Here is a 23,691-nt window from a genome sequence, read left to right as displayed (position 1 = left end):
AAAATAAATAAAAATCCCAGCAGTGAATAAATACCAAAATAAAGCTTTATCTGTCTCAAAAAAATGCTAAAAAAAATTCATATGGGTACAGTGTTGCATGACCGCGCAATTTTCATTCAAGGTGTGATAGCACTGAAAGCTGAAAATTGGCCTGGGCAGGAAGAAGGGGAAAGTGTCCGGACTGGAAGTGGTTAAGAAACCCTGTTTTAGCGGTGCTGCATCATTATGTGTGTCATATACTGTTTGTGGGTTGATTTTTATATGTGACAGAAATGTCAGACTGGACCGGACTGAAGCGGGTTAATCCAGTGTATACTGAGGAAATGAAAATTTATTCCTAAAAAAGCAAACGGGTGCTAAATATCAAGGTATCTACAATGGACAGCCAAACATCTGTATGTCCTACAATTATTTAAAAAAAAATGCAATATTCACCTCATCCGTTTTTAAGGCATCCCCAGATTTTCCCTGCAAGGCCAGGCGAAGCTGTCTGATGTACACCTGTAATCCTCGGGCAAAGTACTGCAACCTACAGAACACACAGAGAAGCAAACATTCAGTGATACACCATTAAACAGCTAGTTACTGTAACGCGGAGTTCCACCCAAAAGGGGAAGTTCCGCTTTAAGCCTTTGTCCCCCGCTCCCCATTAAGGATCGGGTGAGTACCTGAATTTGACAGGTACCCGCTCCCACTGCGGTCACCGATCGGAAGCGGAAGTTGTCCCCCCCGCTCTCCCTGTAGTCTTTTGTGACATGTGACAGGTCCCAGAAGACTACAGGACCATTCACAAAGCGCAGCGCTTCTCGCGCATGCGCAGTGGGCACCCGGCTGTGAAACCAAAATCTGTCACAGCCGGTGGCCCACACTGAAGATGCCGCCGCCGGGGAGAGAAGATGCTGGTGAACCAGCGATGGTGAGGACACCGCTGGACCAAGGGACAGGTAAGTGTCTGTATTTTAAAAGTCAGCAGCTACAGTTTTTGTAGCTGCTGACATTTTTTTTCTTTCAGCTGCAACTCCGCTTAAAAAAGTAAGGCAATTTTTGTTTTTTTTAAGTTTTGGATAGAGTAGAGATGGATTAGATCCCCCGTCAGTTTTTATTGCTGTCTGTGTCCTCAGTAGGGAGATTTACCCTCTCTACTTGTTCTGTTTACTCTCATTGAAAGTGATTGTGAAGGCTTTTGGAAAAATTCCCTGGGTCCAATTCTCTGGAAAAGAGCATACAATTTGTCCAAAACTTTGAGGGATTGAAAAACTCAATCATTGCAGGCTGCAGAGCTGTTCCTACTAGAGAAATGGATTCCTTAACCACTTCAGCTCCTGCAACATACCCATACATCTCTGGAGTTTGAGCAGTTATACCGGGATGATCCCGGTACTGTTTTTAGAGCAAACGGTAGAGTCAAGCAGTGAGGGTCTGAATCGACCAGCCAGAGCTTCTGCCAGTTGGTAAGAGCTGAAGACCAGATCGGCTTTGTTGGGCTCCAAGATATAGTAACCCAGAAGCGTTGACCTTACATCACTTCCAGTTCAGAAACAGACGGCGCCATTTAAAAAAAAAAAAAAAAGAAAAGCATTTAAATCACACCGATCTTAGTGTGAGTAAATGCTTTTAAGAGCAGAAGAGGGATTTGGGGACTTATTGACCATAAATCTCTTCATAAAAGAGCACCTGCCATATGCCTATTACGGTTACAAGGGATGTTTACATTCCTTGTGACAATAAAAGTGATCAAAATTTTTTTAAAGTGACAGTGTAAAAATAAAAAAAAATTAAATTAAAAAATTAATGTGCCCCCATCCCTCCATGCTTGTGCACAAAGCGAATGCATGTGTTGGTCCCGCATGCACTCAAGCAGCTATCGTCCCACACGTGAGGCACCATTGTGAATGTCAGATCATGGGCAGTAATTCTAGCATCAGACCCCCTCTTGTAAACCTAATGTGGTAACCTGGAAAGTCTTTTAAAATGTCTCCTATGGTTAGTAAAATGTATGCTTCCTGCCATTGCATGGGCGTGTGCAATTTTAAAGCGTGACGTTTGGTATCTATTTACTCCGCATAATCTTTTATATTTCACCAAAAAATTGCATTATGTGTGTTTTTTTGCATTAAAATTCAAAAGTGTATTCCCCCTGAAAATTTTTTTTTTTTAAAAAACCGCTGCCCAAATACCGTGTGACAAATTGCAAAACCCACCAATTATTTTCTTTAGGGCCTCAGATTTAAAAAAAAGCTTAAAAACAAAAAAAAAACACAAAACGTTTTTTTACATTTTAAAATCAGCATCTTTTTTGCTGGAAAAAAGTCTTAGAACCCACAAAGTGCCAGAAAAGGTTTGGGGGTCAAGTGGTTAAAGAGGCCCTGTAACCTCTCATCCATGGAGTCTTATGTCTGAGAGCTTGTCCACCTGGACCGTTAGGGTGTTATTCTGTAGGAAATAGCCAGAGCCCCATTTATTGTAGATTCCACCTTCATGGGGTACTGAGGGAATCACTTTGGAGTTAAAAAACACCATCTGCTTTTTTGGCCAATCTCCACTTCCCTGAAGAAGACAGAATAACCCAAATAGTCATGAACAGCCCTGTATTCTGTGATAAACAAATAAATTGGATTTCTATGCTCACCTTAAAAAAAAAAAAAATCCTTTTCATGGACTCCTTTGAGGGGGGGTTCCAGAAGTCTTTCGGGTTATACTATCATCTACAAGAGGATTGGGCACATTGTTTACCAGTATCCAAACCTCCTGTAGGCGGAAAAGCCTGAAGGGCAAAAAACTTCCTGTCCCCCTCAATAGATGAGAAAGAAATCCATTTTACACTGCTAGATAATACGCATTGTTGACAGCATGCTCTTGTACATACTGGACAATAGAAATTACAGGTTAATTGAAAATATTCTAACTTGACGAACTTTGTTAAAGAGGACCTCCCCTCAAACATTACCTCCAACATGGGAACATGGAGGGGAGCAGTACAAGATCCTAAATCAATGTTTTATTAATGTCTATTGTATACTGTTACACATGTAACCTACTGTATTCTTGTTGCAAATGCAAGGAAAATTGAAAGTAAAATCCATTTTACAAAAGTATATTGATTGCCGTGAAACCTTTAAAAATATAATCTTTGCTAGGTACTGCTATGGAGAATGAGAATTCAGTACCTCCAGATTGAAATACGAGGGGCATTCAAGCCAAAAACGGGACTTTTGAGTTTATATAACTAAAGAACAAATTTCAAGCAGTGGAAACTGAATTTATTTTTACATACTCCCCTGCTACATTTATACCTTTATCCCAGTGTGTAATACCTGGAAAGCCTCGGCACAGAAAGATTTGTCAGTACATCTGAACCATCCTAGGACAGCCAGATTCACTTCGTCAGTGCTGAAAAGCCGATTCTTCTTTTGTGCAATTTCACGATAGGTTATGCGTTGATTATCCAGGATCAGGTGTTCCACGCGCTGAATGTTCACAGGAATGGCTGCTGTTGGCTGGGAACCACCACGCCCGGGATCATCACTAATGGACATACGGCCATCTTTGATACATTTACACCATTCCAAAGTCTTCCTGAGGCTGAGCGTCTCATCACCGTACTGTCTTCTGCAGGTTTTATGCCTTCATTCACAAAAAACTTCATCCCCACATGCTGTTCCATGTACACACCAACACGGTTGGCTGCCATCTAGATGAATGGTCTCTGGACTGGCCCGAGACATGTGCGCTGCCTATCAGTAATAGGGCACAATTGCCACTTATTACTACACGTAGTACAGCCATGCTAGCATCCCTTTTTATACCTGTAAAATGAAAAGTCCTGGTTTGACTTGAACGCCCCTTGAACTTCTCTAGGAAGCTTCCATTTAATTCCTGAAGCATGCTTGACCCAAGTCTAAAATCAACAGCTGCCTGACAACTCAGTGTCTGTGCTCTGGGTAGTAAAGAATGTAAAGATTTATGACTTTGTGTCAGTCTACTCTACTCACATCACAGCTTCAAAGACGCACCACTCCCCCTCCTCATATTCCTTCGTGTACATTCAATTTGTTGTAATAATACTTAAATGCATTTCATGCAACAGCACTTAGAGTTACTTGCAGCACCTAGAGCTCCAAAGGCGGCCTACTTGTGCAGACACACAGGACCTACATCAGCCGTTCTCAACAGGGTCTCTCCTGGGGTCACTGGTGTGCCTTGAGCAGAGAGCAATACTGAACGGATATCCTATCTACACTAACAAGGCATGGGGGGCACTTCGACACCGAATAATATTGGTAAGCAATGCTATACATTTTTTTGTTTTCTTTTGTTTGTGTTATTCTTATTATTTTAAAGTGGTATTAAACCAAAAATGCAATATTTTGCAGCTTACTACTCAATAGATGTGGTGGCTGCATTAGTTTTCTTTTCTAGGCTTTTTTCACCTGGTGATCTGGCCAGTAACACCTGTATTAGAGCGACTCCACTCTGGATGAAAGAGAGAAACAGACAAGCATTGCTAGTCTAAGGGGAGGGGAGTGTTAGATGTATTAACAACTGTAATTACACTAAACGAGTTGAAACCAAATTCCAGCTCACACTTATTAAAAGCAGTTTCTCACCCTAGGAATAAAATGAAAAGTCAGCAGCTATAAATACTGTACTTGCTGACTTAATAAAAAGAAACTTACTGTACCTGTCCAAAGATTCAGCACCATCCTCCCTTGAGCTAGTTCTTCACTAGTCTTTGGGTTCACGGTGCCACCATGTTAACTGGGCAGTTGGTTGTGATTCGTTGTGGCTTCACAGCTGGCTGGCCAGTGCTCATGCATGAGCCACGCTTTGTAAATGGTCCCACAGCCTTCTGGGACCTGTGACGTCTCAGAAGGTTGCGGGTAGGGAGAGGGGGAGGAGAATGTCAGGTAATGGCCACGATGGATGTGGGAGCAAGTATCTGTCAAAACCAGGTATCCACTCCCAACCCCCCAGAATGTTGCAGGTAGGGAGTGGGGGGGGTGGGAATGTCCAGTGAACCGCCGCGGCGGACGTGGGAGCAAGTATCTGTCAAAACCAGGTATCCACTCTCACCCCCCCCCCCCCCCAAAGGGGGGAGGAAGTGGAAAAGTGAAACAACCCCTTTTTGGGGTGAAGTTCTGCTGTAAGCAGTTACATCAATAGTTTTGTTCCTTTTGGAATAAAGGTTTTACAGAAATAAAAGCTGATCACTGTACGTTCCCCTGTCAGTGGTCAATTGTTTGACTCAACCCTATAACTGCTACATCTGAAGAACAGCTTGTTCCATTGAAAAAACAAAAAAAAGACTTACTGGCCAGATCACCAGGTGAAAAAGGAAAGACCTAAAAAGAAAAACTAATGCAACCGTCACATCTAAGGATTGATAAACTGCAGTATAATAAAATGTTTGCTTTTGGGTTTAATATCACTTTAATTTCAAGATTACTAAAAAAACTTGTACAGAGCAGAAGAGTAACATTTGTTTTATTTTTAAAACATTCCACCATTTTTTGATCACATTATGTACAGCAAACTATAAAGTTTAATGAAAGGATCCCAGAGACCTGAAAAATGCGTCATGGGCTCCCCCGGGATAAAAGGGTTGTGAAAGTTTGGCCTAGGTTGCAGCTCTGCAGCTTGTTCAGTAACTGTGTAATGTCAGACCTACTATCCCTCCTTTCTATGGATAACGTAGTAAGCAAAGCGTGATCTTTTACCTTCTCAAGTGCTTCATATATTCTATGACCCATATCGTCCACATTTTTTCCCAACTTCTGGGACAGGGAACTAAATATAGGATCCTCTTTAGGTAGTAAAGGTGCTGAAAGATTCTTCCTTTCTTGAATGCCCTAAAAAAAAAAAAAAAAAAAAAAAAAAAAAAAAAAAAAAAAGGAGTCACAGATTGAGACATCCAAACGGTAAAGAAAAAAACCAAAAAAAAACACTTATTGGGAAACTGCAAAATCACCTAAATATTTAGAGAGCTTTATAAATTTTTCATTTAGAGCAATAAAAAGCAAGTTTTTTATTTGAAAGTCATGTAAAAATACAAAAAGGTGGCCCATTTAGTGAACTACTTGTGGAGTTATTCACTTTTAGGCGATTACAAAGGACAAGGGGGCACTCTGGGTCTGGAGGAAGAGAGGTTTAAACTCCACATATGGAAAGGCTTCTTCAAATAGCTGTGGAAACGTCGAAAAAAAGACTCCCAGAATTAGTTCTGACCAGCTCCGTAGATTTTCCTAAAAGAAAACTTGACGCATTCCTAAACACACGAAATATAACTGGATACTAAAATACGACCGTTCCTAACCCCGGAAACCACTAAGCAACTCATTCACTCCCTTATTATATCACGACTTGACTACTGTAACTCCCTCCTCACCGGCCTACCTCAACACAGGCTATCCCCGCTTCAGTCTATCCTGAATTCTGCGGCCAGACTCATCCACCTTATTAACCGCTCCGTATCCGCCACCCCCCTCTGCCAATCCCTCCACTGGCTTCCCATTGCCCAACGCATAAAATTCAAATGACTAACATTGACATACAAAGCTGTCCATAACACTGCCCCAAACTACCTCACCGACCTGATATCCATCGACCACCCAAAACGCACTCTCCGCTGCTCACAAGACCTCCTACTCTCTAGTTCCCTGGTCGTCTCCTCCCATGCCCGCCTCCAGGACTTCTCCCCATCCTCTGGAACGCACTGCCCCAATCCATCAGACTGTCACCTACCCTCCTCACCTTTAGGCACACCCTGAAAACCCATCTCTTCAGGGAAGCCTACCCCGCCCTCACTTAATTGCCGATCTCCTCCACTCCATCCCCCACAGCTATTTCCTCCTGTACCACTTATCCCCTCCCTCCTAGATTGTAAGCTCCAAGGAGCAGGGCCCTCAAATCCATTGTGTATTGTATTGTTACTGTATTGTCTCCCATTATAATGTACAGCGCTGAGCAAACTGTTGGCACTATATAAATACTGTATAATAATACTAACTTTTATAAGTAATAACAGCAGGGGAAGTTGATCCTACTACCTTCTGGGGGATCAGGAAGGAATTTGTTTCCCCCGCTGAAGGAAACTGGATCATGCTTTATTAGGGTTTTTTTCTTTTTGACTCTCTCTGGATCAACTGTGGGTATATGATTGTGTATTTGGAGATTTTCCATTTGTTTTTTTTAATTGGTTGGAACCCATTTTGCTTGAAGTGATTGTAGCCGTATTAGTTCACTTGTGACAGAAACGAGTACGGTCCGTGATGCATTTTTTAATTTGCACTAACATACAATTTTCAGGACAAGCTTTTGGGGTATGCTCCCTTCTTCCAGGTCTAAGCAGTACTACTTCACAAAACTTTGTGAAGTAGTACTGCTTGGACATGGAAGAAGGGAACATACCCCGAAAGCGTGTCCTGAAAATTGTATGTTAGTGCAAATAAAAAAAAAAAAAAAAAAAAAAACAAAGTATCACGGGCAGTACTCAACTGTTTCTGTTGGAACCCATGTAACTAAGTTTTCTCCGGAAGGAGTATATAAAAATAGCCAAATAGCTTCTGGCATAAAAAGAAATGTCTTTTGGCTTGACAAAGAAAAGAAATGTCTTGAAATGCACACCCACGCCCCCAGGATGTCCCCCAGTGTCTGACATCATCCATTGGGTTCCTCTGGAGTCTCCTCCCAATCAGGAAGTGGTCTGCGTCCCATGCCTACCTGGCCTGCAGCAGTGCTGCACAATCCCAGGCCTGGATGTCTCTGCTACGGGGCTCCTGGGATGCCCTGATTTCATACGCTCTGCAAGCTTCCACAAACTTACTTCATGTGAATTGCCAATTTGTTTTTAATGTTTTAATGCTGCACTTAGATGGTGCCCTCTGCTGTATGTGTTTTTATGTTTAAAAAGCTTCTGGCAGTTTCCCTAAAGCAGACCATACATGGATCAAAATTCGGCTGGATCAGCAGGTACCAACCAAATTTTGCTGCACATATGGACACCCTGGCTGTAGCTGGCAGCACCGATCATTGTATTCTGAATAATAAGATGCGCACTGTAGAATTTCTTTTGTTTTCTATTTTCACAGTGAATATGCCTCCTACTGTGCACCAATTTAAATCCAAGTTCTCCCTTTTCATAAAACAGACATGGGGGGTCTCAGTAAGTAAACTGTGCAGCTTTGTAAAATGTTCATTATTAATAGGGTCATTCCTGTATGCCACCTGGTCCCTTTGGAAGCCCGGCCGAAAAAATCCCAGTTAGCAATCCCCACCTACTAGGACATGAAAGCCACAGGTTTTCGCTCCTGCAGAATTGGGGAGCAAGTGTCCATGATTTTTATGTTTCAGCAACAAGGCAGGAAGAGACTGTGTAGGCCATTTTCTGGAAAAGATTACATTTGCCTTCAAACAGATCAAGGAGACAACAGGTTATTTCTTGTGCCTTCTTGGAACAAGCTCATGCCAGGGGTGTTGTAGAAATATAACAAAAGCCTGTTTACTCACTTAAATTAAATCAGACCTGCCAGTCTAGTATAAAAAAAAAGAAAAAAAAAAAAAAAAAACTCAGCAAAAATATTCAGAAGGGACGGAGACTGTTATAATAAAATATATGCTGTGCCTATAATTGTGACTAAAATATACCTGCAAATTGAACCGTTTTAAATAGCAAAGAGATAGTCACTCTGACTGCTCAGGGCAAAGGTGACAGTGTCTGAAAAAGCCCCTCCCAACCCACTGATCCTTACCACTCCAGCGCTGCTTGTCTGTCACAGCTGGTGCAAAATACCTGGTGCTGTGTGGTAGCAAGCAGCACTCACGTGACATCGCTCAGGTCCAGGACCAATTGCTAGGTCAGAGCACTTTGACATTGAGATGTCATTTGACATGTCACCGCTCCCTCTAGGTTCTGACATGAGCTGACGCAGGAACCTTTGGTGGTGGCTGCTATTGACAAAGGAATTTCTGGAAAGGTATCAGTAGGCTGGGGTGGGTTTTTCACAGACACCATCAGTTTGGTCTGATCAAGCAAAGTGACAGCATTTCCAGGCCCACTTCATGCAGCCTGAACGCGTTTTCCCACTTGAGTTTTAATGTGCATAGTACAGCCCATTTGCTTGAATGAGCTGCCCAATATGCACCAGAACCTTTTTGGGTATGGAGCGTCATGCATTATTTCAGCACGTGTATCCCTGCACCAAAATGCATCTAATAAATTTTTGAGGTGCCATTAAAGGGAGTATGACTAAAGCTGTTGGCTGATGTCACTCACCCGGTCCAGGCTGGGGAAAAATACCGACTTTAAAGTCAGGATTCACCGAGATACCAGCACCTGGTTCAGTGTATCAGTGAGCTACAAAGAGCTTGAGCCAGCTGCTCCCTCCACTTGTACAGCCCAGCCCAGCCCTCCAGTGAGTGCTGGAGGGACAGACAAGAGACCCAGTAACTGACAGTCAGGGCTTTCTGCTCAGAGCATAGAAACATAGAAAAGTGACGGCAGAAAATGATCCGAGTGGTCCATCGAGTGTGCCCGCTTTTGTTTTTTGTTGGGGGGGGGGGGGGGGGGGGGGATTGTTAGGTTCACTTTTTTCTCCGAGTATAGTTCTATGCTTGCCCCAAGCATGTTTGAAGCTATTTACTGTTGACTGGCTCACAACCTCTGCTGGATGAGGGGCGAGTCTCCCGCAGGGATGTTCCGGGCCGCAGCAGTCAGACAACTGCAGCGCGGGCACAGGAGTGTCCTGCGCCTGCACTCGCCGACACAGGCCGCGCTCTCGAGAGACCCAACAGCCAAGACTCTCACTGCTGTGCCTGGAAAGCTGACCACTGTGAGGGCCCGTCTCAAGCGGACTGCTGTGAGGGTCCCTGTCCGCTGTTGCCCCTGGAAAGCGGACTGCTGTGAGGGTCCCTGTCCGCTGTTGCCCCTGGAAAGCGGACTGCTGTGAGGGTCCCTGTCCGCTGTTGCCCCTGGAAAGCGGACTGCTGTGAGGGTCCCTGTCCGCTGTTGCCCCTGGAAAGCGGACTGCTGTGAGGGTCCCTGTCCGCTGTTGTCCCTGGAAAGCGGACTGCTGTGAGGGTCCCTGTCCGCTGTTGCCCCTGGAAAGCGGACTGCTGTGAGGGTCCCTGTCCGCTGTTGTCCCTGGAAAGCGGACTGCTGTGAGGGTCCCTGTCCGCTGTTGTCCCTGGAAAGCGGACTGCTGTGAGGGTCCCTGTCCGCTGTTGTCCCTGGAAAGCGGACTGCTGTGAGGGTCCCTGTCCGCTGACCGCTGTGAGTGTCCCTACAAGCCGTCTGCTGCTGTGTGTCTACAAGCCACCTCCCATGAGTGTTCCTACAAGCCGCCTGCTGCCGAGTGTCTGCAAGCCACCTCCCGTGAGTGTCCCTAGAAGCCATGAACTTCCCCTATTGTGTGCTCAGACTACCCTTGCCATGAATTGCCCTATTGTGTGCTCGGATTACCCTTATCTGAACTGCCCCATTGCGTGCCTGGATTATAGCTACCTGGACTGCCCCGTGTGCTTGAGCCATCGCTACCCGAATCAGGCCCCACAGCCAAAGTCCTGCTGAGTCCCCGTGAGCCTGGTGTTGTCCCTAGAGAGCTGTGTGGGAGCTGTGCTGAGGTCAGACCCCACAGCCAAAGTCCTGCTGAGTCCCCGTGAGCCGGCTTACCGTGAGTGTCCCTACAAGCCGCATGTTGCGGCGTGCCATGAACTGTCCTGATTGAGTGACTTCCATAGTTCAATAAAGCTTTGTGTGTTCTGTCCTGCCTACGCTTCCATCACAAATACTTTCTGAGATTAGTTTTGAACTTTCCTCCAGTTAGTTGTAGGTCATGTTCTTGATTTTCGTTTCGTGTTGAAAATACTGCCGTCCCGAACCTTGTTCACCCCCTTGATGTATTTAAAGTTTTCAATCATGTCTTCCCCTTTTCCTGCTTTCCTCCAGACTAAACATATGTTCTGGAAGTCGCTCTGGATATATTTTATCTCCCCAGACCTTTCCCCATTTTTGTTACCCAATCTTTTTTGTTCTCAGGAGGGGAGAACTGAGAGATCATCAGTCTTTCATTGCTCAGTTCTCAGTACAGAGCTGGCAGAGGCAAGATGCAGCACTGAACTGATGCTGCATCCACCTAGGCGAGTATAATTCCCCCCCCCCCCCCAAACCTCATACTTCTCTTTAAAATGATTACTAGAACCACAAGTGAGATGTGCGTTTGAAACACATTTTGTCAGGAAACGCCAAGTGTGAATACAGCCGAAGATATTTCCAACAAATGCGCATACCCTCAGGTGCTGAAAGGCGTGGATGCTGAATGGAAGCTCTGCGATACTGGTGCAATCTGGTTGCTTCAGATCGGGAGGTAAATGACTATGTACGTCCACATAATCTTCTGGGCTGCAAATTCAAACACAAAGTGATGATTATCAGTTTTCAGAATTCTCAGGATTGTGAGAAAATCATTTAGCCTGCAACCAATAATAAAAAATTGTATTATCAGTTTTACTCAATACCACACGACAAAGCATTGTAAAAATAGGTTATAGGTTGCTCTGTGCTGCTGTCATTCAACTACAGTAAACTGAGGCAGGATTGGCTGGAATGCATAAACTGCATTTTTCACTGTCTTGTCACATGCTCATACAAGTAACACTGAAACCACTGGAGCATTTACCTTCTTTTGCCGAGTAGATGATCTAAAATGTCTTTTGTTTCATTTTTACTAGAAAATGAAAGTATTGCGACATCACTTTTATGGGTTGTTGAAACCTATACTAAAGCTTTTCTATTAACCACTTGCTCTCCAGAGGATTTACCCTCCTTCCTGACCAGGCCATTTTTTTGCATTAAGGCGCTGCTTTACTTTGATTTACAACTGCGCAGTAATGCAACGCTGCACCCAAATTAAATTTACGTTCTTTTTCCCCCCCCACAAATAGAGCTTTCGGTGGTATTTGATCGCCTGTGCATCTTGGATTTTTTGTGCTATAAACAAAAAAAGACCGACAATTGAGAAAAAATTTTTTTTGGAATATTTGCTATTAAACAATAAATTAAAAAAAATAAATAAAAATTTTTATCATAAATTTAGGACAAAACATTCTGCTCCATGTCTTTGCTAAAAAAAAAAAAATCCCAACATATGTAAATTAATTGGTTTATGTGAATGTTATAGCGTTTACAAAATGGCGGCATATATACAGTACTGGAATTTTTTTTATCTTTTACTAGTAATGGCGGCGATCAGCGACTTATAGCGGGGCTGCGGCGGGCATTGACAATTTATTGTTTTCTTCTCCAGAATCACTTAGGCAATACATTATTTCCAGTGACATTAGCCTGAACGATTCTGGCAAAAGAACTCTTATCTCCATATTTAGAGTTTTCTTACTAGCCGGAGGTCAACTTTTGATATGACACAGAAGGGGTGTCAGAAAAATCCAAAATCATTCCTAAATCCTACACTGCCCCCTTGCAGGTAACTGAAATCATTTAGTAAAGAAAAGAACACCTAGTGTGACGTCAAGATTAGGAGAGATAAGCTTTGCCCGCCTATGTTTTTTGGGGGCTAAGAATAAATAAAAAATAATTAGGAGTTGGACAGGGACAATACATCCCAAGACAAAACAGGAGACAAGGGACAACTGACGGACACAAACACACCCTGAAGTGAGCTGACATCACTGACACCATAGCGTCCATATTGGTAACTATAAAACTTTCATTTTCTTCAGCTAACTTGTACTCGCTTACACCTAGAGCTAAACAGTTTAGTCTGAAAATGGTTAGTACAGGAGTTGATGTGAAATAATGTTAACTGCAGTATTTTAATTTCCATTCTCTGGGGAAATTTCTGAAATATCCAAAAGCGGATTTTAGCTTCTACTCAATGGTTTAGCTGATCCTAGATTGTAAGCTCCCAGGATCAGGGCCCTCCTATCCCTCTTGTATTGAACTGTATTGTTGCTGTATTGTCTCGCGTTATATTGTAAAGCGCTGAGCAAACTGTTGGTGCCATAAATCCTGTATAATAATAATATATAAATCCTGTATAATAATAATAATAATAATAATAAATAAATCCTGTATAATAATAATAATAGATAAATCCTGTATAATAATAATAATAATAGATAAATCCTGTATAATAATAATAATAATAATAATAAATAAATCCTGTATAATAATAATAATAATAAATAAATCCTGTATAATAATAAATAAATCCTGTATAATAATATATAAATCCTGTATAATAATATATAAATCCTGTATAATAATATATAAATCCTGTATAATAATAATATATAAATCCTGTATAATAATAATAATAATAAATAATAATAATAAATAAATCCTGTATAATAATAATAAATGACAAAGTAGACAATTTAGTGTAACATTTGATCTTGGCCTCAGATAGATTCTGTGTATGGTATTCTTAATCAACTCATGCCAAGGTACTGGTTGAGCACGGACTATCGGCTGTATAGAGATCACGTGGTCAATTTAAATAACTTGTCACATGCTGCCGAGTTACTGAAAGTTTCCTACATTACATTTCCAGCGGATTTCAATTCATTAATATTTGAAAGTAATGGCTGGTTTGAGTTTCTAAACATTATTTTGGATTAGATCATTGTATTGTTATTTTGATTTATAATTTATCACCTGTTCTCTCTCATTACCATTTTGCACTGAATTTTATTATTAAATTTACTTTTTTTGCACATTGTTGCTTTTTATTTCGTCTTCAAATTAGCACAAATAAAGAATTTGGATTCTCGGTGGATTTATGAAAATTAGTAGGGAATCTCCTTAATTTCAGATCCCCGCTTGTTTTCATAAACTAAATTACTGATTATTTTCTCAGAGCTAAAAGTTCTGACAGAAGCAGGAAGAGGGATGAAACATTTTTAACGTGGATGTAAAAACTTCCATATACCCAGTGAAGTGGCTGGCCTCAGGTGATACACAGAGATGAAACAAATCCTCCTACATAAGTTGTAACCTGTATCTGTGGCCCTCCTGTACAGTTCAAAAGACAGAATTTACACAGCTTTTTTTTTTTTTCCCCCAGATGTCACACACTGCACAACTCAGGAGAGGAGAGCCGAGTGTAATCTGAAACCTGAGTGGAGGGAAATTATACATCCTCTACACAATCTCATAGGGAAACATGCACAGCTGAGGCTGCTGGAGACACTCTCCCTGCCCTTACTTGGAGTTTGCACAACCTGTCAGAAATGACTCATGCTAATAGAGGAATGAGGCAGCAAAACAGAAATAACGCTCTGTGCTTTGGATTGAGACAAGTACACACTGTAGAAGAATATACTTTGTTCATTTTTCATGTCAGAGGTTTACACCCACTTTAAGCCTAGTTAGTATTAGGCTGGAATTCTACTTTATGAACAGATATGCTGGGGTGCTAACTAAGCTCATTTCCCAACTGATCCTTGTGTCTCCAAGGTTGCAAGGCCATGGCTGTACACAAGGCCTTGACCTATGCCCAAACTAGGATTAAGCCCTGCCCCTTAATGATCAGAGCCACAATTGAACTTGACAGTAAAAGTACACGCAGCATTACGGTCTATGGCAGTTGCAATCGCGCTATTTTTTTTTTTAATTGCACTTGTCTGTATTCTCACCCCTCTTCATAAAAAAAAAAAAAAAAAAAAAAACACCAAAAAAAAAAAACACTAAAACTATATTCCCACCATGCAGCAAGAGCTTCTACTACACAGCACACCATTTTAATTGTAGGTTAAACTGCTAGTTAACATGGTTGTAAACCCTTCCATATACACAGTGAAGTAACTGGCCTCAGGTGATAGACAGATGTAATACACCCTCAAACATAAGTTGCACCTGTTTATCTGAGCCCTCTATTCTCTACAAACGTTCAAAGTGCTGAATTTACACAGCTTGTCTAAGAATTCAGAAAGCTGGGGCAGGGAACTTCAGTTACATTCTGCAGAGTTCAGTAAGGAGAGCTCTGAGAGATGACTGGAGGAAGGGACGCAATCAAGAACAGAGCTGAGGCTTTCAATCTCCTAGTGTTCTATCCCCTACCATTTTTTTTTTCTTGGTGTCAGGAAAACTTGTCAGAAGCGACTCATGCAGATAGCACAGGAAGAAGGCAGCATACAGAAATGACACTTAGTGCTCTCGATAGAGACAAGTACACACTAAAGCAGTGGTCACTAAATGGCAGACTGTGGTCCAAGAATGACCCAAGCAGTGCTCCCTTCTGGACCGCCAGCACACTAGACTGGAATGACAGATCTGCCGCTCAGCAGGGCAGTCATCACGGCAACTGATGACATCACATGTGTGCCCTGCCCCTTGCAGCTCACTGTCTCTCCTGCTCTCGCTCCCTGCCTGTACACAAGCGCACAGCTGATCCTTCAGCAAGGATCCTGGCAAGCTCCTGTCTGCCCTCAAGGTAAGGTGTGGTCTTACAGGGGCACTCGGACGGGGCCCACACTGTGGACACGGGCACTCGGACGGGAATGCCTGATGTAAGGTGGCACTGTGATGGGGATAACTGATGTAAAGGAGCACTCTAATGGGCACACCGGATGTGATGGGAATACATGATGTAAAGTTGCACTCTGATGGCAACACCTAATGTAAGGGAGCACACTGATGGGCACACCCTATTCGGACCTCGGCCAGAAGAAAATGTTAGTAACCGGACCTCCTTGAATCTTAATTCAATATCTCTGCTGTAAAGGCATATGCTTTGTTCATATTTCATGTCTGAGGTTTACAACCACTTTAATTTGCAAAACTATTTCATACATAGACCACAACATATATCTGCAGGCTGACAGCAATGATGAACGGAGACATAAAAAAACATTACTTGATATTTTTGTCCTCCAGTGGCATATAAGTTCCATCATATAAGTCCATGTCACCCAGAGGCACTTTGGCTAGAACACAATCAGGGTCATCCTTGTAGTGCCTCTGCTCCAACCCTGTGTCCCGATCTTCATTTTCCTCAATATGAATTTTCTGAGCAACTAAGTGTTTCTGGAATGGGAAAACAATGACAGGTAACAAGATGTACTTAAAAAAAAAAAAAAAAAGGGTGGATGTGCTAAAAAATTCCAAAGTGCAATTGTGCATACAATATAACTATATCAATTTTCTCAATAATAATAATATGGTTTGATAATGTGAGCTCAATATATGCAATAACAGAAATAAAAAGATATCACAAATAAAGTTGTGCCAAAACACCATACTCAACTTTCAAAATAATAAAAATAAACCTAGAAGAGTACATTTCCTCAAAGATGGGCTTTTTTTTTTTTTTTTTTTTGAAGTAGTTTTACATCTAGTATCTAAATTGTGTAGTGGATGCAGAAGCCTTCATTTTTAGCTAGCGCAAGGAAATTATTTGGTTTCTTTTTATTATTAAAGTAACAAGATCTGTAATCCAAAGGCCCCTTTCACATGGTTGGTGAAGGGGGCTGGGGGTTCAATTCGTATCAGCAGGGCATCAGATAACAGATCCATGCCCACTCTGCTTCTAAAGAGCCAATAAGGACAGAGCCTGCTCTGCACTATGGGTGGCCGGGACTAATCAGACTCTGCTGTGCATCTACACCCAACTACCCTCCGAACCATTTGACTGAAAAGAAGAGGACAGATCCCTTGGTGATCGAAGCAGAGCAGGCAGATGACAGATCCATGTCCACTCTGCTTCTACAGAGCCAACAAGGACAAACCTTGCTCTGCTCTATGGGCGGCTGGGAATAATCAGACTCTGCTGTGCATCTACACCCAACTACCCTCCGAACCATTTTGACTGAAAAGAAGAGGACAGATCCCTTTCAGTTTCTTTTTGGCTGACCGGATTGGACCCAGAGGTAGGCAAGTGTGATTTGACCCAAGTACCTTTACACCTGCCTGTCCATAGGAAAGCATGGACCTGAAAAATTGACAGGCGGACCTGATCGGATAACCCGTGTGAAAGGGGCCTTAGACATACAAAGAAGAAATTGCGGTCAACAGGTATCAAGTCACCTCTAGTTCCTTGAGGTAGCCAACGGTGGTCTCTTGTCTCATTAAAATCACCAAATCGTGGGGATGCTTCAAGTTCATTGGCGAATCAACCTGAAAAACAAGGACTTATTAAAGGTGATAACAATTACAATAAGAGAACCAAGGAAAATATGGACCGAGTCAACACTCTGCTTTATAGGGAACTTCAGTCTTTTTTTTTTTTTTTAAAAAGTAAAAAATGACCCTGTAAAAAAACAAAACAAAATACAAGGGTACTGCACAAGGGGTGGGGGGTGTTAATTGGAGGAAATGCTATGCAAAGTTTTTTAACTTTAATACAGGAAATGCCTTATAGTGAAAAAAAATTTTGCCTTTATAAAATGTGTTGCTCTGCTGCATAAATACAATTCCCATATATACTGTTTCCCTTTGTCTTAATGAGGTTAATAATGAACTTGACCCAAAAGCCCCTGATGAAGTCATGGGATCGGTAACTATACGCTTGGGGTGGAGCCAGGGGACGAGGACTGGAGGTGCGGCGTAAATGCAAATCCCATATATGCTGTTTCCCTTTGTCTTAATGAGGTTAATAATGAACTTGACCCAAAAGCCCCTGATGAAGTCATGGGATCGGTAACTATACGCTTGGGGCGGAGCCAGGGGGCAAGGACTGGAGGTGCGGCGGTATTGAAGTGTCAAGTCCCGAGCTACTGTGTTTTCCATAATGCACGTGTTATATGCTATGCAAGTGCATTCTGCCTGCAATCCCAAAACGCTGAGCAAAAATGACAAATCGTACCACGCTTGGGGCAGAGCCAGGTGACAAGGACTGGAGGTGTTGCGATACTGAAGCGTCACGTCCCAAGCTAGTGTGTTTTACATGTTATTGTGTGATCCCAAACCGCGGTGGAAAAATGACAAATCGCACCACGCGTGTTCAGGCGCCATTCATTTTCAATGTCAACTAAAAACGCGGTGCAGTTCGGCCATGATGAATTGCACTGCAATCACGGCAAACTGGACCACGTGACGCGTGTCACCCCAAAAAGGAGCGTGAGCACCTTTTAGACGACAAACTTCACATGATGTGGTTTGCAGCGATTTATTGTACAACTGCGGCAGAACCGCACCGCGTTTTAGGTGCCATTGAAAATGAATGGCACCTGAACTCATGTGGTGCGATTTGTCATTCTTGTAGAGTTCTGGGATCGCCGGCAGTCTTGTTGAGATTCTGCCCTTGATACAAAATGCCCAGATGTGAATGGGGCCGGAAAATAAAAAAGCCTCTGTCCTGCCAGCATGCTAGAGAGAAATACCACCTGTGTGGAAGGCCTCTCCACCTCAGCCAATCAGAGGGAGCTTTGTACTATTCACAGGTTGCAAAAGTATTCTGTACAAATACCAACTTTCTGAATGTATCTTCATAGGGCTCGGCAAGCTCCCCCCACTACTTGTGACAGTGGGCAAGCCTTAGCACAAGTTGCCTTGGCACACAGCAATGCATTGTGGGAGGCCTGGGGACTGTACATGGCTCCTCTTAATCCATAAATCTGAGTTATTGCAAGCGGCTCCAGTGATAAGGGGTACGAGTTGGATTCGTTTTGTGCCCCCTGTACACCGTCAGGGCCATTCGTACATCACACGGGTTCATCTTATGACATCACAACATGGCCAGATACCGGAAACCAAATGACACAGATTTACTCCAGATGCAAATGGAGAAACAGAAAAAGGGCGCACCGACCTGGTGCATTATTGTTTAACATATTTATTGAAAAAACAAAGTAAGTATCATACTCACAATAGACATAAAAACACAGGCATGTCAAACTGAACAAGATGTATGATCCAAACAACATCCAGGTTGGCTCTGAGGAAGAGGTTGTGTCCTCGAAACGCGTTAGCAAGTTGGTCATCCAGGGTTCCATCGTATAGACCGGGTGTCGGCAACCCGCGGCTCCAGAGCCGCGTGCGGCTCTTTCTCACCTTTGCTGCGGCTCCGGAGCACACTGCCCACCAGGTGACAGGCAATAGGGTTGCCGTAGCTCAGTGGACGGCAAGCCGCGGCTCTTTACACATTTTAATGCGGCTCTTCTGTGTGCCGGGCGCCCGCTCCCCTCCCTCCTCTCGGGCGGCCGCCCCAAAAGTCAGGACTCTGCAGCTAGCCCAGCAATGGGCAAACTACGGCCCGGCGGACCTTTTAATCCGCCCGCGGAGCGTGGCAAACATTGGCTGTCAGGATGTAGGCGGGGCAGCGTGACGAACTCCTCTCCTCTCACAGTCCGCCCTGAAGACCGGAACGGCGCGGGAACACGGCGAGAGGAACGCGCGGAGCAAAGGTAAGTGAATTGACACAATAGGGGGGATGAATTACTATGGGGGGGATGAATTACTATGGGGGGGATGAATTACTATGGGGGGGATGAATTACTATATGGGGGATGTATTTTCAGTTTTAAAAATGTGGTTCTCAAAATAAATTTCAATCGTGGTTTTGGCGAGATTTGGCTCAGTTGAAAAAAAAAGGTTGCCCACCACTGGCCTAAGGCTATGATTGTGATTATGCCGATACACTGTGGCCCTGATTAACCCTTTGCTTACTGGGCCCTTAAATCCCCTTCATGACCAGAGCGCTTTTTGCAATACATGCAGTGTCGGATTTGTTTTAAATGTTGCAATGGTTTTGCGGCTCCCAGTCTTTTTTTCCCTTCGGAAACGGGTCCAAGTGGCTCTTTATGTCTTAAAGGTTGCAGACCCCTGGTATAGACTAAGATGTTGTTTGGATCATACATCTTGTTCAGTTTGACATGCCTGTGTTTTTATGTCTATTGTAAGTATGATACTTTGTTTCTTCAATAAATATTTTAAACGATAATGCACTAGGTCGGTGCGCCCTTTTTCTGTTTCTCCATTTGCATCCAGTGTATTTGGACCACCCCGGTCTGCTGAGGACAGCAAGCAGTGCATATTCCAGAAAATTCCAGAACATTACTATTGGGTCTACGGAGTCCCGTCCAAGCGCAGGAGAAAAGTGTTTGTTGTGACAGATTTACTCCAAACATTTGTGAACTAATCATGGAGAAATCTGACCTTCAGCCCCGGCTCAAGAAAGTATTTACAAAAAATAATAATAATCTGAGGGCCAGCACACTCCAGAACGCGATGCAGGAAACCCGCGTGCCGCGCACATTTCCAATTTCCTGCACCGCATTTAAATCGCACTGCAATTACAATATACAGCCGATATCAACTCAACTTCACCTGAGCACCACAAACCAGAAACTTTAATTCATTTTTAAGATTCAACCCCCCCAAATCCATCCAGGTCTCCATGCTTTATTTTGTTGAGAAATCACTTTGCAAACCACTCCCCTAGCTTTTTTAACTGTGACCAAGTAAGGGCAGATGATTCATGTGGCATTTACTTCTTGGAATCCATCTGCACTCAGCTCAGGCATGTGGATAGGATGGTATGCTTAGCTGAGAAAACCCCTCCTCCCCTGCTTTTTGCTGTGATGCTGTGGTCGGTTGTGGCCCCTCCCCTTTGTCTGGTCCAGCGCCCAGCATACCTAATCTAAGACATTACATTGAACATTGCCGCCCCTCCCTAGCATTTCTGGCTTCGGCCATCTTGAATAAGGGCAGATTATTCAGGTAGCATTGACTTCCTGTAAACCATGTGCCCTTAGCTCTGACATACAGACAGGAGGGTGTGCTTAGCTAAGAAAACTCCTCCCCTCCTGAAGACTCCTAGGCTGTATGACATCATTTGCCTAGGCCTGGAAACCAGGAAGTAAATAAAGTGTAAAAAAAAAAAAAAAATTTAAATCAAGACCTCCAACACCAGCCTGCAAATCTGTACTGCCTGCATTATACTGTACAGACGTGAACACCAGACAGGACTGCAAGACTCACCACATCCGTGTCATGTCTTCTCCCCCCCCCCCCCCCAGCACAGATCACAGTACAATCTGAAGGACACCCATTCTATGGAGTTAACCAACATCCACATCAAGAATCTGCCTGGATGTGTGCGGGGGTGGGGGGATTCTATGGGGGTCCAAACTACAAACTGTACAGGTAATCTGTGGGAGGAGCAAAAAACTGCCTGAGGTGTGAGCTGTGATTGGATAAACCTGAAATGAGAGAAATGGGGGGGGCATTACTGACCTTCTCCTAGGTGCCGCCCTTCCTTTACCCTGAGCAGTCCCCTCCCCCCCCCAGGGTCCCCCTCTTTCCCTCTCAGGTGCCCCCCCCTCAAAGGACACCAATTTCTCCCAGGTGACCCCCCTTTTCCCCAAGGTGTCCCCCTTCCCCCCCCCTCAGGTGACCACATCTTCTCAGGTGTCCCCCTCCCCTCAGGGGACCCAGGTGGCTTTTCCTGTGTCCACCCTTGTCCCTCTCAGATGCCCCCCCCCCATCCTTTTCCCCTCAGTTTCTCTCAGGTGACCCCCTTTTCCCTCTACAGTGCCCCCCTCCTCCTGTCAAAGGGACCCCATTTTCTCTCAGGTGTCCCCACCCACCTTCTCCCCTTCAGTTGCCCCCCCCATACCAAAACAGGAGACCCCCCCCCCCATTACACCTCAGGGGACCCCATTTTTTTTCTCAGATGACCCCCTTTTCCGTCAGGTGCCCCCTTCTCCCTCGAGACCCCCCCTCAGGGGACCCCAGTTTCTGTCAGGTGACCCTCTTTTCCCTCTCCGGTGCCCCCTCCTGTCAAGTGGACCCCATTTTCCCTCAGGCGGTCCCCCCCCCTTCCTTTTCAGGTGACCACCCCCCTTTTTCCCCTCAGGGGACCCCATTTTCTCTCAGGTGACACCTTTTTCCTTCTCAGGTGTCCCCCCCCTTCTCTCAGGGGACCCTTCTCTGCCCCCCCCATGTCCCCTCTTTCCCTCAGGTGTTGTCGCTCCTCCTCTCTAGGGACCCCAATTTCTCAGGTGACCCCTTTTTCCATAAGGCATTCCTGTTTTCCCTCTCAGGTGTCCCCCCTCCTGTCAAGGGGACCCCATTTTCACACAGGTGTCCCCCCCTTTCCATCTCAGGGGACCCCATTTTCTCTCAGGGGGCTTTCTCCTCTGCCTCCTATCAGGTGTCCCCCCCTTTCCTTTTCCCCCTCAGCAGACCCCAATTTTTCTCAGGTGTCCCCCTCTCCTCTCAGGGACATCAGTTTCTCTCAGGTGACTCCCTTTCCCCTCTCAGGTGTCCCCTTCCTCTCAAGAGGACCCCGTTTTCGCTCAGGTTTCCGAATCCGCCTTTCCCCCCCCCTCAGGTATCCCCCCCTTTCCCTTCTCAGGTGCCTCCCCCCCCCTTTTCCCCCATCAGGGGACCCCATTTTCCCTCAGGTCCCTCCTCCTCTCAGGAGACCCCAGTTTCTGTCAGGTGACCACCTTTTCCCTCTCAGGTGCCCTCATTTTCTGAGGTGCCCCCCTCAGGGGACACCAGTTTCTCTCAGATGACCCCCTTTTCCCTCTCAGGTGCCCCCCCACCTCCTGTCAAAGGGACCCCATTTTCTCTCAGGTGTCCCTATCCACCTTATCCCCCTCAGGTGACCATATTCTCTGAGGTGCCCCCCTTCTTCCTCCCCCCCCCCTCAGGGGACCTCAGTTTCTCTCAGGTGACCCTCTTTTCTCTTTTAGGTGCTCCCCCCTCCTTTCAAGTGGACCCCATTTTCCCTCAGGAGTCCCCACCCACCTTTTCCGTTTCAGGTGTCACCCCCGCTTCTCTCAGGTGTCCACCCCTTTTCCCCCTCAGAGGACCCCATTATCTCTCAGGGACCCTAGTCTCCCCCCTATGTCCCCCTTTTCCCTCTCAGGTGACCCTCCTGTCAGATGTCCCCCCCCACCTCCGTGCTAGGTTGGGAGGTCCCCCCTTGCTCTCCCAGGAGACCTCCCCCCTCATCTCCTCCTGTCAGGTGACAAACCCCCTCCCCTCAGGTGTCAGCTCACCTGCTGTTGGATCTTGCCGTCCTCTGTCACCACCCAGTGTGTAGTGGCCCCGGAGGGACAGACCTGGCACAGCAGGCAGAGCACCCCGAGCAGGCAGACCCCCATCCGGGAGGTGCCGGTCAGGGCTCCGGTCTCAGGGGGACTGTACGGCCCGCTCCTGCTCTCCGCCATGTTTCCCGCTACGTCACACGCTCTGACGCAAACCGGAAGAGGAAGCGACAGCGCCATCTTGGCAGAGGCAGTGTTCCTTACCTACCAACAGAGGGCGGGGCCGTGATGCCGATCTCCGTTCATTGGATATACAATAATGGTGACAGTTCCAACGGAAGGGGCGGGGCTGCGATATCCATTCATTGTCTATTTATCCACTTGCAGCTCCAGCCTGTTTGGCACTTTTTGTTTACATGTAAACATCGGCGTATTTTGCTGGAAGATGTCTTCCAGCCCCCAAACATTATTTAGTTTTTTAAAGCAGAGGCCCTAGAGAATGAAATAGCGGGAGCTGCAATCTGTATGTCACACGGTATCTGCGCAGCAGTTTTTAAAACACAATTTTTATGGAACAAATACGCTTTTTTGCATCTTAATGCACAAAAACATCCAATAAGTGTAAATTAATTGGTTTACGTGAAAGTTGTAGCGTTTTTACTAGTAATGGTGGCGAGCAGCGACTTATAGCGGGACTGCCGCGGGCATTCTGACACTGGGGAGAAATAACATGGTGTCAAT

General features: G+C 44.8%; 1 protein-coding gene across 1 annotated transcript in view; it reads right to left on the bottom strand.

The window, feature by feature from the left end:
* The window catches only part of LOC149434247 (uncharacterized), a 46,069-nt gene extending 22,915 nt beyond the window's left edge, over nt 1–23,154 (bottom strand). The window contains exons 1-6 of the mRNA XM_089663874.1: nt 22,963–23,154; nt 17,039–17,128; nt 15,870–16,039; nt 11,284–11,395; nt 5,718–5,839; nt 436–529 (exon numbers count right to left, since the gene is read on the bottom strand). Coding sequence (XP_089520000.1) covers nt 436–529; nt 5,718–5,839; nt 11,284–11,395; nt 15,870–16,039; nt 17,039–17,128; nt 22,963–23,133 — 759 coding nt within the window. The 5' untranslated portion in view covers nt 23,134–23,154. The remainder of the gene's footprint in view (nt 1–435; nt 530–5,717; nt 5,840–11,283; nt 11,396–15,869; nt 16,040–17,038; nt 17,129–22,962) is intronic.
* Between the last annotated feature and the right edge of the window lie 537 nt (nt 23,155–23,691).

Source organism: Staurois parvus, unplaced genomic scaffold, assembly GCF_062004578.1.
Source record: "Staurois parvus isolate SC_StPar_1 unplaced genomic scaffold, SC_StPar_1.0 ptg001795l, whole genome shotgun sequence".
In the NCBI taxonomy this organism is placed as follows: Eukaryota; Metazoa; Chordata; class Amphibia; order Anura; family Ranidae; genus Staurois; species Staurois parvus.
Note: the sequence above shows the minus strand (reverse complement) of the source record. Positions and strands in the feature narration are given on the sequence as shown.